The sequence below is a fragment of the Zootoca vivipara genome, chromosome 13 (assembly GCF_963506605.1).
Source record: "Zootoca vivipara chromosome 13, rZooViv1.1, whole genome shotgun sequence".
Taxonomy (NCBI): Eukaryota; Metazoa; Chordata; class Lepidosauria; order Squamata; family Lacertidae; genus Zootoca; species Zootoca vivipara.
Genome location: NC_083288.1, coordinates 4,052,155 through 4,068,805, shown reverse-complemented (window position 1 = coordinate 4,068,805; position 16,651 = coordinate 4,052,155). Strand labels below are relative to the sequence as shown.

The 16,651-nt window shown below is 37.8% G+C and overlaps 1 protein-coding gene across 9 annotated transcripts in view; it reads right to left on the bottom strand.

Annotated features, from left to right (window-relative positions):
* The window catches only part of PTPN3 (protein tyrosine phosphatase non-receptor type 3), an 82,165-nt gene that overhangs the window by 33,676 nt on the left and 31,838 nt on the right, over window positions 1–16,651 (bottom strand). For 6 of the 9 annotated variants that reach the window (XM_035134340.2, XM_035134341.2, XM_035134342.2 and 3 more), the window contains exons 2-7: window positions 12,802–12,956; window positions 8,403–8,510; window positions 7,519–7,561; window positions 4,720–4,798; window positions 3,642–3,686; window positions 2,683–2,735 (exon numbers count right to left, since the gene is read on the bottom strand). In XM_035134340.2, the coding sequence (XP_034990231.1) occupies window positions 2,683–2,735; window positions 3,642–3,686; window positions 4,720–4,798; window positions 7,519–7,561; window positions 8,403–8,510; window positions 12,802–12,956 (483 nt within the window). Of the gene's footprint in view, window positions 1–1,066; window positions 1,131–2,682; window positions 2,736–3,641; window positions 3,687–4,719; window positions 4,799–7,518; window positions 7,562–8,402; window positions 8,511–12,801; window positions 12,957–16,651 lie in introns of those variants that run through there. The other 3 variants (XM_035134339.2, XM_060282166.1, XM_035134343.2) reach the window with 3 other exon arrangements.

Genomic DNA, 16,651 nt, shown 5'->3' with positions numbered 1-16,651 from the left:
TAGAGGTTCCTTTTGGCTTTAAAACCAGTTGAGAATTACTGTATTCTGCTTTGATTGTGAAATACAGGAAGTATCATGTTTTTAGACAACTGGAGCAAGCAGGGAGAAAATTATGGAGCCAAAACATGTGAAACTGAGAAGGGGACATTCTGTATTCCCCCTGCCCTTTGAAAAAGAAGGTACAGTAAGCCCACAACATATTTGGGGATTATATTCCAGGGATGATGCCTTAAACCATAATCGCATATAGTTAAAAAAACATTGGCCCCAAAGTCTTTTTTCCTGGACTTAGCTGCCCCCTTTTTAATTTTTTTTTTAAAAAAACTTTTCTCAAGCGCATAAAGTTAAATACACACGTTAAATGTGTGTAAGTTGAGGGCTTACTGTATTTCAAATGTGGCCTTATATTTAAATATTTAAATAATAATGTCTTAATCTGCTCTTATATTTAAATATTCTCAAATGAACTGAACTATGCTCTGAACTGGTTAGTGAACCTTTAGAGGCCTCAACTGGAACCAAACAGGAATAACTTCAGTTGCAATTGAAACTAAACTGAACTATTTTCTGTTTTCCATCCTGTCAGTCATTTTCCATCTCTCTGCACTCCCATCTCCACCCTGCAGAAGTTCTTAGACTGAGGAAACACAATGGTAGAGGTGGCAACTACTATGATTTGTCAATCCAGACAACACAGAAATTGTCCTGAGCAGCAACTCCAACTGTTCCGAACAACTAAAGGTCCACACAACATTATGTGAATAGGCATTCACAACCTCTCTGAAATAGGAACTGTTAACTCTTGATAAAGTCTCTACATAGCTAGCTTTCTGAATCAATGGCAACTACTGTAACTTTAAAAACAGAACCAGGGCTGTACAGTATAAACATTTACTTGGCTAATAATGTTCTTTGTATATACTGTTAGTGCAGAGACTGATAGCAGGTCAAATGGATCAGGCTAACAAGTTTAGACACAATGTTGACCAGTTAAACATTAACTTGAATAAAGTTTGCTTAACATTAACACTTTCTAAGCAAGGTAAATGGAAAATCTCTCACATACCATTTTTTAATTTTGGAGTCAACATTGGCACCAGTTGGATAGCTCAGTTGGTTAGAATGTGGTGCTGCAACACAAAGGTTGCAGGTTCAGTCCCCATATGGGGCAGTTGCATACTCCTGCAATGCAGGGTCCCTTCCAGCCCTACAATTCTATGAATCTTGTGCTGAGGACTGCACCCTAGGTGACCTTAAGCAAACCACTCTCTCTCAGTCTCTATGCTAAAACCATCAAATTTTTATTACTGATAAGCAAATTTGAATGACATTGACTATGCAGGTGGTGGGGAACCCCCGACCTATGGGTCTAATTAAACCCACCAGGCTCTGAGATGGGCCAGACAAGCTTTTTTGGACTAAACATGCTCACCATTCCCAATACTCTACTGACATTGTATATGACAACAAGTGAAGCCAGTGTTAGAAACAATGAACCGAGGAACTTCCTTGGGTGAACTACAAGGGACCTCATGCAGGCTGTATATTTTATCTACCTTATAGCAAGATGTTGGTGAAGAAATATGATACAAGAGAAGTTGCATTGCAAATCAGACAGAACTTTGTTTCCATAATTTTAAAGTTATATTACCAACATATAACCAGAGATGATAGGCATCAGGCATTTCCTGAATACAACAGGACCTGAAATCAACTATAGTCCATGTCCATTAAAGCTTTCATGATATCTTTCTACACAAGACACATGTTTAAAATCCTTCAAATGTGTTATATTAAGCTAAATACTGCTCGAAGAGCCGTCTTATGGCATCTCATGAGACTGAAAGAATTATTGTGGTGGAAACTCATGGACTAGAGACCCACTTCATGTGAATGTGAAAATCTAAAAACTGCAAACAATGAGCCAAATAGGAATGAAATGTAAGAGGTGCAGTTTCTGACAATTCTATGTAAGTTTAAAGATATACAAGATAAGCAGAATGACCATTCACAACAGTAATAATAGGTGGTAACAAAATTTCCCTATAGAGGAAACCACTGGATTATATCCAACTACAACTTTGACTAACAGAAAGCAAGCCTATGTCCACAAAACAGGGTACCTGAGTATTACTGACCCCCCCCCACTCCCAGTGCAAATTCCAACATCCTTCAAAAATCTGCTCCTGAGAGTTAAAGGACCCTACAAAGTTGCATGGACATGGCAGAAGGCTGTAGTAGAAGGAAAGACAAAAACTGGGTGTCCCACATTGCAGAAACTGATCATTTTCCACTAATGCAAAGCTGCCACCACTGGATGCATCCCACTGTCTTGAATAAATAGCCTAATTTTAATTATTGAAGAACGGTAACTGTCAGATCAGCAGCAGCATCTCCAAGGAAGCTGTATTTTCTCCTCACTTTCCCCTCTTCTTTTTTTTTGTAAGGTATTTTCTCATTATTCATTTGTGTAAACACAATCTTATTTAGATAGCAGAAATGCTTTACCACCAAACCTGATCTGTTCAGGGGGAACTCTGTTCTCAAACAAGCTTTGTAATCTTTTCCAAGAATAAGAGCTAAAGATTCCAAAACAGTGATAAGCCTGGAGTACAGACCAATAGGGATCAAAGAAACAGTGAAATAGGACCAAATATTTTACTAATATACATCACAACTTACACTGAACTGCATACGATGCAAGTACCACAACTGAATTAACAGGGCATAACAACCTGAAAGGAAAAATTGAAATATGATGATAACATTCTGTCTGAACTATGGGCAAATGTCACAGCTCAAACATTTTATGTCAATATATTTAGAATGCACTTACACATGCACCAAACATCACAAAATATCTATGACAATTATTGTCGTTTGTTATTAAAACTAAAGCTTCTAACTTTAAAACTATTACCCCTTCATCAGATCAAGGTGTAAAGAGGTCTGTTGTTTTCATATACAAAAGCAATTTTATTCATTTTGTTTTTATCCCATATTTTATGCCTAAAGCACCTTTCAGGCAGCTGAGAGAGACAATTCTGTGTGAATACATCCACAATCTTTACAGCATAGCTACTTGGAACAACCAGCACATTGTAGGGACACATTTCACAACAACAACCTTAAAAATAGGTAATTATGTTTCACATTTGTTTTGGAAATCGAGAACAAATTTACACTTCTTGAAAACTGGGTAAAGCTATCCAAAATATTGAAAATGAAAATTATGAACAGTCACATGTATCAGTGAAACATATCTGCTATTGTTTTACTGTCAACATACTAGAAATACTGAATAAAAGTTAACTTATGTTGTAGCTTCATAGGTGCACAAAAGACAACTCTCCCACATGCTGTGCCTATCACACAAAGTTATTTTACATGAGCAACAGTGCCCTTTGAAGAATGCTTACTTAGGAGAAAATTTGCAACAGGTTAATGAACTTTATATAGTGCCCCCTTTAGCAACTCAATTATGCCTTGTATACCTTATGAAACTCAATTCCTACAGAAGCTTAAAGGCATTTTTTTGACATTCTTCCTCTTAACGCTATGGAGGTGTTTTGTTTTGTTTTTTTTAACTTGGAGTGTTTCAACAGCTAACCAGTCAAATTACTTTAATAAAGATTTCTTACCTTCCTTCCAAAATGTCAGCTTTCAATTGCAAAAAGAATAAATGTCTAAAAAACAAATTGAAAATAGTTGTTACATGTGACTAATCAAGCCTCTTGTGAATCTGTGTAATCTAAACAAATATTTCCTAATTTACTTTGATACCCTATAAATATAGAGACAATTACCGGTAAGATGATTATATACATAGAAGCTCAACATCTGAACGTGTCCGTGAACTGTGACAATGCCTCCTGGTGTCATGGATTGGAGGTGGAAAGATAAGTGTATGCAGATACCTTGCTTTCTGTGTCTAGAATGTAGTCTACAGCGCAAAAAACAGGAGTCAAATCTGTTGTTCACCCACCTTTGCCTCTGGTACTTCCCATCCTTGGCATATGGCCCATGACAAAATGTGGCCCTTAAGCTAAAAAAAGTTCCCTGGTCTTAAAACACTAAAAATAACTAAGCTTATACTTCACAAATCTATAATTCTGTGTGGATCTATTTATCTCCAACTAATATTATTAATGCTCCACTAGAGCACATTCTATCATGCTAGAATGCTCCTAATTTATACCCCCTATTGATAATAATAAACAATATATTTTTATACATTTTTGGAGCACTCCGCACGTTATGGTGCCATTTCAGTTAGATGGATATTGCTAAGGGGGAGTATTATTCCAGCATCCCTGAACCATTTAATCTTACAGGTTCTACTAAAACCATTTTGTAGTTGGAGCAAAAGCAGCATTTTCCTATATTTGTAAGAAAGATTAATTATTACCTAAATTGAAAACCTAACTCCTGCAACATTTATAAACTAAGAAAAGACATACTGAATATAAACAGATCTTGTCTAAATTGACACCTGATGACCAATACACACAGCATTTGCTATTGTAGTATTTATCTACCTGCGTATATTCTGAGGTTCTTTAACAACCAACTTTAAATTAACAATTATATCATATAGGTGTTTATGTGCCAACCATAGATAAAAGACTGTAAACCTGGTGTATTACTGCAAATACTAGGATATATGAGATGTCAGCAGTTCTTAAAACCACAGAACTTTAGTAAAGAAACAAAGGTTACCTGGTTTGCTCCTGCTGTAGTGTGTTCGGATCAGGTATAAAAAACCTTACTCGAAAATGCAGGTTACAAGGGAAACCCCCTGGAATATTTTACAAAATTAAAATCAGTGTACATGATTTCTTCATCTATATTTATTTAGATGAATAAAAATATCATATACAATGAAAAATGAAATTACCTTCTGAATCTAAAACAAACTTAAACAGAAAGTCAATATGTCATTCATGTAAAACCTCAATTCACAGGAACACTTCAATAAAAATGTTAATGTAATTTGATTTTTAAAAACCAAAACCAAAGGATTAGCTCCAGATTTAGTCATAATTAAGAACAGACCCAATGAAATCAATGGGATCTAATTAAAGGTAGGTAGCCATGTTGGTCTGCCGTTGAAACAAAATAAAATAAAAACAGAAAAAATCCTTCCAGTAGCACCTTAGAGACCAACTAAATTTGTCATTGGTATGAAGCTCACACCAATGACAAACTTAGTTGGTCTCTAAGGTGCTACTGGAATGAATTTTTCTGTTTTTATTTTGTTTTGTTTCAATGGGATCTAAGATAGTCATAAGTGCCACTAGCTTCCATCTGCATACTCTAACTACACAAATAGTACATTTTTTCTGGAGTAACTCAAATAATTGTTTTTTCTGGAACAGAGTATAAATTGATTTTAAAGTTTAAAGGTCCAGAAATAATAATATGGAATGTAATTAAGTGCAAGATGTAATTATGAAAGAAAATTTGGTATAAAAATGATAAGAATTTAAGTATATTGAGGTATAAGATCATAAAAATGAGACAAAAATTAAACAGAAGTAATAAAAAGAACCAGAAAGGGAAGCTGAGGGAAGTCATGGGGAGGTTTTTTCTTTTTTGTTTATATGGCAAATGCTACATTGTGTTATTTGGTTGAATATTAAATTGTAAAATCCAATTGGTTTTATAGCAAGGGCTCTGAGACGTATTTTGTTTTTATCAAATAAAAAAACTAAAATTCTAAAAATATGATTAGATGACATCTAGTATGTTGACATAAGACGGTATAATTTTAACTATTCTCATGAATGTACGAATTATTTCAGGCTCAAAGAGACCTTAAATCTGTACAATTATTATTATTATTATTATTATTGTAAAAAAATTACTTCAAAATCAATTTATTTTATAACCACAAAACACCCTTATTTTTAAAACATAACAAGTACATGGTTAGTCCATTCTACAACAAAATTATGATACACGTGTTAGTTTTGGTTTGCTCACTATGGCTTAGTATCAAACCTACTGGGAATAAAATGATAAAAAATCACTTTGAATGGTTGGTGACCCTTTTCTGCGGCACTTAATACGATTTTTATACCTTATTTTGAAACCAAAATAAGCCCAATCGGTTGAAAAATAAGTGAAACGGGAGGTTTTTTCTAAACTGACGCAGAAATTGCATTAGCCTAAATTGCGTGAAAATTGAAATTTTTTAAAAAATCTCCAATTTTGGACCAAAAAATCTTTAAAAAAAATAATTTGAGGTTATCTCATAAGTATCTACGGCGCTGGTGGTCTAAACCACAGAGCCTAGGGCTTGCCGAACAGAAGGTTGGCAGTTCGAATCCCCGCAACGGGGTGAGCTCCCATTGCTCGGTCCCTGCTCCTGCCCACCTAGTAGTTCGAAAGCACACCCAAATGTGCAAGTAGATAAATAGGTACCGCTCTGGCGGGAAGGTAAACGGTGTTTCAGTGCGCTGCTCTGGTTCGCCAGAAGCAGCTTAGTCATGCTGGCCAATGACCTGGAAGCTGTCTGTAAACAAACGGCAGCGCCCTCGGCCAGTAAAGCGAGATGAGCGCCGCAACCCCAGAGTCATCCGCGACTAGACCTAACGGTCAGGGGTCCCTTTACCTTTACATAGGTATCTACACATTTTATTTTATTTTTGAAGAAAATCAGAGCCCTGAGAGCACGGTCGAGCATTTAAATCAGGTGATTTGGCATGGAATGACCCATGAGTCAACAGTCTGAAGCAACAACAACAAAAAGCTGCAGTAACAGTAGTATCCAAATCAATGGAAGCAATAGTACCACTCTATTCTGCCTTAGTCAGACCACACCTGGAATACAGTTCTGGGCACCACAATTTAAGGAGGATATTGACAAGCTGGAGCATGTGCAGAGGAGGTCAACCAAAATGATCAAGGGTCTGGAGGCCAAGCCCTAAGACAAATGTTTGAGGGAGTTGTGTAGCCGCCATCTAATATCTTCTCATATCTTAAGAGCTGTCACATGGAACAAGCTGGCTTGTTTTCTCCTACTCCAGAAGTTGGGACACAATGGATTCAAATTACAAGGAAAGAGATTCTGACTAAACATCAGGAATATCTTTCTGACAGTAAGAGCTGTTAGACAGTGGAATGGACTCCCTTGTGAGGTTATGAGACTGCCTTCATTGGAGATTTTTAAGCAAAGGTTGGATGGCCACCTGTCATGGATGCTTTAGCATTGCAGGGGGTTGAACTAGGTTCCTTCCAACTCTACAATTCTATGATTCAATGAACACTTTGAATAATGTGTACAGTTCTGGTCACCACACCTCAGCAAGCATAATGTAGAAATGAAGTTCAGAAATAATAGACCAGAATTATTATGGGTCTGAAGCAACTACCCTATGGAGGAAAGGGGCTTTATTTTAGAGAAAAGGCAAAGTGGGACATTATGCATCAAGTAGAAAAAGTGGATAGAGATAAGTTGAATACTAGAATCCAGAGTCATATGAGTTTTTAAAGCAAGAAATTTAAAAGCATTACCTTTTAGCTGTTTCCGAACAAGTTTACCAGATTCAAGCCATCTCTGCAAATATTATTAAAAAAAAGTTATGTGGTGGAGATGTAAGAAAGTTAAGGCATATTGGGGGGGGATCTATAATGAACTAAAGAAGTTCTTAAAATACACTTTCAAGAAAAGGCCTGAAGCCTCCTTGTTGGGGATGGTAGCTGAGGATGTAAAGAAGAACGACCAAAAATTCTTTTTGTATGTTACTACAGTTACTAGCACAGGTATGGAAGCACCATATATCTTCAGTGGAAGATTGGCAGCAAAAAATAATAGAATATGCGGGGGTAGCTAAACTAACAGGGAAAATTAGACAACAAGGCGATGAAATATTCGATAAGGAATGGGGGGAATTATGGATTATATAGAAAAATATATTGAAACCTAAAGAGATAGGATCAGTAGTGTTGAAACAAATTACATAACGTTGTTGTAATTGATAAAGATATAAAATTGATTGATCTAAGAGAAAATGTAAATATGACAACAGCAATGTATATTCTCCATAATATGTGTTTTGAAATTATCAATATAAAGGTGAAGATGGAAAAACGGTTGAATAATGCACTTTTTTTTTTTAATATAAGACATGAAGATGTATAACGACAGAAATGTTAACTTTGACAAATTGTGAATGTGAACATGATATAAAATACGGGCGGGTTTAGGAACTTTACTAAGAAGTGTGTTAATAAGGAAGAAGAATGTAAAGAATGTCAAAATTGGAATGTATAATATGTTAATTTGTAACTGTTATGGGGGGAAGAAGAGAAAATTAATAAAAATGATATTTTAAAAAAAGTTAGGAAGCTTTCTGACTGCATTTTTTAAAAAATATTGAATAGGAATGTTTCCTTACTGTTGAATCTGCTGAGTCTTCACAGTGCTGCAAACCAAAATATTCCTTCTCTGTCACACCCAAGTGATTAAAGGCCAAATCCAACAACACCTGGCCAGTATCTTGTTTCTGTAAAATAAAAGTATTTAGAAAAATAATCTTTGCCACACAGAGAGTGCTTTAAAAATGTAGTTTCACTAACATGTACATATAAAAGGGAAATTACTACTGGGAATAAATGGAAGAACTACTATCATTATTAAGTTGAATGTCAACATAAACTGTTTATAACTCAGCTGCAAGCCAGAGCCTGCTCACTTTCTTACACCAGATTAACTAATTCTCAAACATTATTTTTTTACCTCTCCAGCAGCGTGCTTATGAACACTCCATTCACAAGATAATTCTTTTTGCAGGACTGCTGTACAGCTGAGCCTTCAAAATCCTGTTACATGGAAGGTTCTGGGCACCTGGGATGCCATATTTACTATGACAAGCTATGTAAATTTCCTTAGTACATCCCTAATTTCATTGGAGAAATGCTTTTAATATCCAGAATTTGAGAACTTCTTAAAACTTTAAAAGATTAATGTAAGCACCATCCACCCTCTATCCCTTGATGGGTTCCATGTCCTCTCAAGAGTGTTTTCTTGTGTAAATACAGATATTGTGTAAATACAGATAATGGGACTCCAGTATTGGAAATTCATCAGAATAAAACAACAAGGAGATGTCCGACTTATGTTTATGTTTGTGGCATAAACAAAACAAATATTTGTAGGCTACAGCTGCCCTAATGAGGTGCATTCAGCAGACTGACAAAGTGGGCTTAAATGTGCTCTTAGAAATGCCATAATATTCCTCCTAATATTCCATAACATTCCTCCTAAATATTTGGGTTTGGGGGAAGAGGGGAGGTCACAAACCTCTCCAAAGTAGCCTTCCAGCGCCTAATTATATAAACAAGAAACCTGCACAGTTCAAAAATGAAAAGATTCAGGTTTTCCTGAATCTGTATGTACCTGTATTACATATAAACAGAATTGTTTTGCAGAAAAATGCTGTATACAAACACACCTCCTGTAAGCAGAACTATACCATCCAAAGTTCATTATTTAGTAACCATCTCCTACATGAACACTATTTCTAAAGAATGTGTTTCTTTAAAAAAAAATAAAATCAACAGGTCAGCATTCAAATAGCCTGAGAGCATATCCAGACATCTTTTTTAAATCTTAAGGAGGGAAAGGAAATAATGTTCCAACCAAGTACCAACCAAATATTTTATATCAAAATAAATAACTTTCCACACGGTGTGGATTTGCCAAGCGTGCCTTCCTCTTAGCACGTTTCTCCCTTGCGTCCTGAGATCGAGTTTCTTCAAAGCCCATGACACCTTTGGTAAAGGCTGTTCTCCAACTGGAGCACTCGCAGGCCAGTGTTTCCCAGTTGCCTGTGTTTCTACTACATTTTTAAGATTTGCTCAGATTGAAGAGCTTTCCATCTGTTCGATATATGATTTCTTCACTAGTGGGGAGTTTCTCTTCAACAAAGTGTAGGATCATGGCAATGAAAATAATGAACAGAGTTGGGGCAATAACACAACCCTGTTTAACACCTGATCCCACTGTGAATGGTTCACTTTGAGAGCCATTGTTATCTGCGATTGTTGCTGTCATATTATCATGGAGGAGCCAAATAATGTTTACCAATTTATCTGGGCAGCCAATTTTCAGAAGGATAGTCCACAGGGCATTTACAGTGTCAAAAGCCTTAGTCAGGTCAGGTCAATAAACGCCATATACAGGGGTTGGTTTTGCTATCTGCATTTTTCTTAAAGCTCTTGAGCGGTGAAAATCATGTCCACTGTCCCTCTAGAAGACCGAAAACCATTTTGGCATTTAGAAAGGGTCACCTCAGATATTGTTACCAGACGGTTTGCTAAGATGCTTGCAAGAAATTTGCCAGCCGCAGCTAATAGAGAGATGCCTCGATAGTTTCCACCATCAGTTCTGTCACCTTTTTTAAAGGGATGGATTATTTTTGGCATCCCTAAAGTCTGCTGGGATTTCTTCTCATTCCTAGATTTTTTCGATGAGCTGGTGAAGTTGTTGTGTAAGTTCAATTCTGCCCACTTTGAAGATTTCGACAGGTATCCCATCAGGTCCACCGGCTTTGTTGTTTTTCATTTGGTTAATAGCTGTACACAACTCTCCCAGATTTGGAGATATTGCAAACTCATCTCTAACTTGTTTTTGCAGAATTTGTGAGAGGACCTCAGCAGCTACGGGGGAGTTGCATCAGCACAACAGTACTGGTCCTCCAGCAGGAGTGCACTTGGAAGCACAGTTTTCTCACTTGAGTGAAGTTTCTGTCCCACTCTTCAAACGTTGAGCAGGAAGGGCATGTCAAGTGTTGGGACATCTCAGCTACTGATTTGGCTATTAATTTAGAGCTCTGCTTATAGACCTAAGAACTGTGTACTAATGCTGAGACCATGCACTGATTTGTTGAACAAAGTTTTCAGGTTTCCTTGAGCTGAGAGTCCAAGTTTCATGACTGAGGCTTGGAGCTAGGACAACCGCTTTGACTATGCATTTACTTCAAAGTGATGGTAAGGGCAGGGTTAACTCCATATCTAAGTACAAAACAGTACCTGGAAGTTGGGTTTGAGCACCCATCCTTATCAAGGAGTCCGGATAGCTTAGTTGGCTGGGGCATGGTGCTGATAACACCAAGGTTGCAGGTTTGATCCCCATATGGAACAACTGCATTTTCCTGCATTGCAGGGGCTGGGCTCGGTGATCCTCAGGGTCCCTTCCAACTCTACAATTCTATGATTCTAAGGATATATTGGTTTCACATTCTGAGCTTTCTCTCTGATTAGCATAAGGAACAGAATATGCCATGGCAGGATGCTGAGCTCCTTACTACTCAACAATGTTCTCAATTTTAAACAAATCTGCACATTGCATTATAAAGTTGTAACTTGGCAGGTATCTTGGTCCACATTCAATACTGAGTGTGTTCAAAGTACTGTCTCACCAGCAATAACCCCAGAAAAGTACTGTAACAGCAGCAATAACCCCAAGATTCTTAGCACACGGAAATACAATTGTCCCTATGAATTAAGGACATGATTTGCTTTCAGGCTACATGAGACATGTTAATGACAACAGAAGTGTCATGCAGACGATAACTGCTGGGAAGTGGATCTTCTAATTTTGAGGAGATAAGAGGTGGGAAGGGGACCTTCCATGCATCTCAAACAGTTCCTTTCCACAGAAGTGTCCATGGAAAAGAAATATCAGAACTCAACTATCAGACTAGCTAACATGTTGATATTCCTGGCCTACATACCATTTTCTAACCCAATTTTGGCACAAATAAGACAGAAGCTTCATTTAAAGGACCTGTCCAAGTTGTCCAGTATAACGCAATACCCTCAATGGAAAAAGCTATAGACACTGCATGATTCAATAATCAAACATTCCACAAGAGCCAATTACACATGATGTGCTGAATGCACATAAATAAAAAACTGCAGACATTTGTCGCTGATAAACTGTCAACCTACACGCACCAAATCCAAAGAAAAACTTATCAAAATATTTTTCCATATATGCAGTGCAGTTAGCATTAAAAAAAAACCATACCTTAGCTATCTAAACTGATTGTGACCTTTCATCCATAGTCTAGTGATGTCATTAACCTCTTGAAGCAAGAGATGTGGACTATGCCACTATTACTGGCTACAAGAGAATACCGGTATTTCACAGCTAAGTTTGAAAGAAACCTGGATTCTAACATGTTCTGTAATGGATGGTATGGCAGTAATTGAGACCATGGGAAAACCAAAGGATGTAGTGACCTTTGAAGACTAAGCACACTTGTTTAAAGTGAATTATCTTATCCAGTTTCAATGAATGTTGCATTACAATAGATGTTGTGTTTGACTGCTTCAAGAAACCATCAGTGGTACCTCGGTTTAAGAACTTAATTCGTTCTGGAGGTCTGTTCTTAACCTGAAACTGTTCTTAACCTGAGGTACCACTTTAGCTAATGGGGCCTCCCGCTGCTGCCGCCGCGTGATTTCTGTTCTCATCCTGAAGCAAAGTTATTAACCCGAGGTACTATTTCTGGGTTAGCAGAGTCTGTAACCTGAAGCGTCTGTAACCTGAGGTACCACTGTATTAAGGATGTTATCGTACCAAAATTGGAAAAGGAAGGAAAACAAAGAGCTTTAGCAGCAGTTTTTCAGAACCAATTTGCTTTTGTGAGGTTGATGTTGTGCAGTGAAGGATCAAATATCTGATATGCAACAGTTTCTCAAGTTTCTAAATTGGACCAGAAGCCCCAAAACACAGGGGCCCCATGCTTTACCGATATCACACATTCATTTCAAAATTCCAAGACTTACACTAACTTTGAAGCTTTGCACTGAGCCATCCAAAAAGCGGACACTGCAAATGATCTCAGATCGGGTCCGTTCCTTTGGTAGTTCTGATGCTCGAATGTTATTTATTCTCCCACCTAGTGCTCGTAACCGAGAGTTCATAACTGTTGCTGAACAACCTGCAAAGAAAGATGTCAAAGTATAGTTTTTCATGTAACAGACATATGTTTTGGGTTATACACAAGCTTTCCTTTAAACTGCTTTGATGTTTTACAATATATATATTATATAAATTCTGTGCATGTAAGTAAATAAAACTCTTCCTCTAAATTCACCACACATGCCACATCAAGATGTACAATAGTGGGACAATAGTGTTGCAGTTAAAGAAACTCAAAAAGAACGTCATAATTTTGTTGGAGTTTCCAAACTGCTTAGGAAAACAAGGACACACACACAGTGGAAGATGATATTTTATGTACTGATTTGATAATTTAGATGGCTATTACATTTTTATAACTTAATTTACCAGAATACCCTGCATTAAGTGACTAACAAATCTGTTACATAGTTAAATAGTGATTGTGTTTTGTAATGTTTTTTTAAAGCATTTGTAGAGTCATGGGGGGCATTTTCAAAATACAAGAGCCCTTAATAAATACAACAATTATTGTTCACTAACTTAGCAAGCTAACAGTCATTATAACTATAGGGACGGTGTTCCCGGGGCCATAGTTGTTGTTTTTTCTTAACAGCAAATGACAACCATCCACTTATAAGTAGAAACAAAAGGGTTCACTTTCGCTGCATGACCAGGAAAGGAACCAAACATGCTCCTTTCCCACTACCACTCCCCAAATGGCCAGCCCTTGCAATTCTGACCTGGAAATAATAATATTTTTTCAGCTATCAAGAGAGAATATTGTAGGTCCTGATCATTTGCAGATGGTGATTTGCATAAAAAGTCAGGTTTATCAACACAAGTGAGGTGTATCATTTTGGATTCTATATTGTCATTACATAATGCAAACTTTGTTTGAGGGCTGCCGTTTTTCTGAGTGCATTAACAGCCAGCAGCATGACTGCTGATAACACTATGGCTAAGATGGGGACTTGTGTAGTGGAAGACTCCGTGGAGTGGTCCCCCAGCATCATCCAGCTCTCCAATTGTTATGGACCAACTCTTGTTCACTGGATCATCCCTCCAGGAATCATTTCCTCTTCCACTTCACGTGCATGTGGCAGCATTTCACTCCTGTCAAAGTGGAGGGGCTTCCGTTTGGGGTTTCAGCCACTCCATTATATTAGGGGGGATTTTTCCTTTCCCCCCCCCCCAGCAGTCAGTTAGCATTCTATACCCAGTGAGAGTACGTAGTTCTAACATACCTGTAATTAGGCAAATGTATGTCCATTTGCCCCACCCAATTTTTTAAAAAAATTAAAAATGGAAGGGAGAGCCCAAAATAGAAAAAGGAAAAAAACAGGGGGGATATTCAGATGGCACAAAATAGGACAAAAACAGGAAATGGGGAGGGAGAACATAGAATCATAGAGCTGGAAGAAACCACAAGGGCCATCCAGTCCAACCCCCTGCCAAGCAGGAACACCATCTAAGCATTCCTGACATATGGCTGTCAAGCCTCTGCTTAAAGGCCTCCAAAGAAGGAGGTCCTTGGCAGCAAATTCCACTGCCGAACAGCTCTTACTGTCAGGAAGTTCTTCCTAATGTTTAGGTGGAATCTTCTTTCTTGTAGCTTGAATCCATTGCTCCGTGTCCGCTTCTCTGGAGCAGCAGAAAATAACCTTTCTCCCTCCTCCAACAGAATGGAGTGGCTGGCAACCTGAACAGAACTGCCACATTGTGCTATAAGGCCATGCTTGTAACCCTTAATCACATTTTTAAATCACATTGCACTTTCACACAATGACTGCTAATTCACTCATTTCCTTAACTGAAGCCTTCAGGAATTCTATTGCTTCCTTGAGAGAGTGTTGTCACTTGATTAGCAAAGCCATAGTATAAACAAAAGAATAAAACAGGTTCATATGAGAGGACTGCAACATCTCTATTGCCAAGGTGTCTCACTACAGATCACCTGTTTCAGTGAAATTTCTTGCCCATGAATAGGGCAAGTAGAATGCATCCAGCATGAATGGAGCTTGTGTATAACTTCCACTATTTTTCATTAAAGCAATGATGCACCTCAGTACAGTCATTGTTACATGCAGCTTGCCTAATATAATAAGATGGTCCAGGTTCCTTCAACACATTTTATGCTGCTTCCCTGAGATGTACAGGGAAGTGGAACGTTTTGAATCAGTCTTAAGGATCAACCTATTAAAAGCAGACGCTAAAAATTCATACTACATAAAAAATTACATTAATAAATCTGTGTCAGAAACCTCATGACCACAACAAATGCCCTACTATTATCCACCATTGAGTTTACTTCTCTGTTAAAGGGGCTCCAGGCCAAGCTCACTTATACACCTCTCTTTACATAGATGGTGGTAGTTTGGGTATATAAGCATCCATAGTCAGAAAACTGAACATGTAATACTTAAATGTTCCATTGTGAATTAATTACCTTATACCTGTAGCATGTTTTCACTATCATTCATTTTTAGTTGCTTCAAAATAAAGTCTATGTAAAGCTTTTTAACCTGGACACTAATGGGAATTAGAGACAGTCAAAAGCAATCAACTCTCGGTATTTTATTGTTTTCCTTATTGCAATGTGTGTGTGTTTTTACTGGCAGCTAAAATATTTACTTCTCCATAATTAATTTTTGCATGCTGAAGTGAGTGATTCCTGAAGAATGTGGGCACCATGCCAAGTTGACAAGCTGTGTACTAAAAGAATTGTAGATTAATCTTACACAATGGCAAGGCACATGGTCCAAGTGTTATGTTTCAAGAGGTAACTCTGCTGCACTGAACATTTAGAACTACTTGCTCATGGGAAGACGGGGGAAGGGAAGGTAAATTAGTAACAATATAATTTTCTGCACCTTCCATTATAGAGAGCAAAACTACTGATATTCATTTTACAGCTACTGCTATTAACTTTGATTTCTTTAATCTCACTGAACTGGTAAACACTGATATCTTGTTCAAGAAGGATAGCTACTTTAGTGTGAAAATGCCACCTAGTATAGCAATGGGAAATTTTTGTTTGGTTCACATCTAAATAAAAACCTAGGTAATACACACTTCCTGAAACAGTATGTGAACCAAAACCTAGGTATCCTTCAAAATGGAAATCCTTTGAGGTTCCCCAACCCAAATGAAGGTGTACAAAGTATGTATATTAGGGAAACAAGTGCATAAAAATGACAGCCAGTTTTTAGTAGTTAGGGTGTGAGACTAGGACCTGGGAGACCAGGGTTCAAATCCCCACTCATGAAGCTCGCTGAGTAACCTTGGGCCAAACATTGCCCCTCAGCCTAACAGGGTTGCTGTACTAATTAAATGAGGAGGGAGAGAACTATGTATACCACCTCTGGAAAAATAGCAACCAGTCTCAGCGGTGGAGGCACATCACATAATCTGAATCTATCAGAAAGGGAGTTCTGCGTTGCTTTTTGATTGATGTGGTTACTTTTTGATGTTCTTGAGCAAGCACAGTGAGTGGCTGTGGCAGTAGTAGCAGTGCAGGTGGCCACAACAGCCCTAAGATTTTTGGGGCTGATAAGGGCAGCCCATGCAGATCTGCAGCAAGCAGGAATTCACGTCACTGCCTACAGTGGTACCTCTACTTAGGGACGCGATCCGTTCCAGGGTGCCGTTCGCACCCAAAAAAGTCCATAAGTAGAGCGCCGCCTCTGCACGTGCGCATGATGCGATAAGAGTGCTCCTGTGCATGCGCGAAGT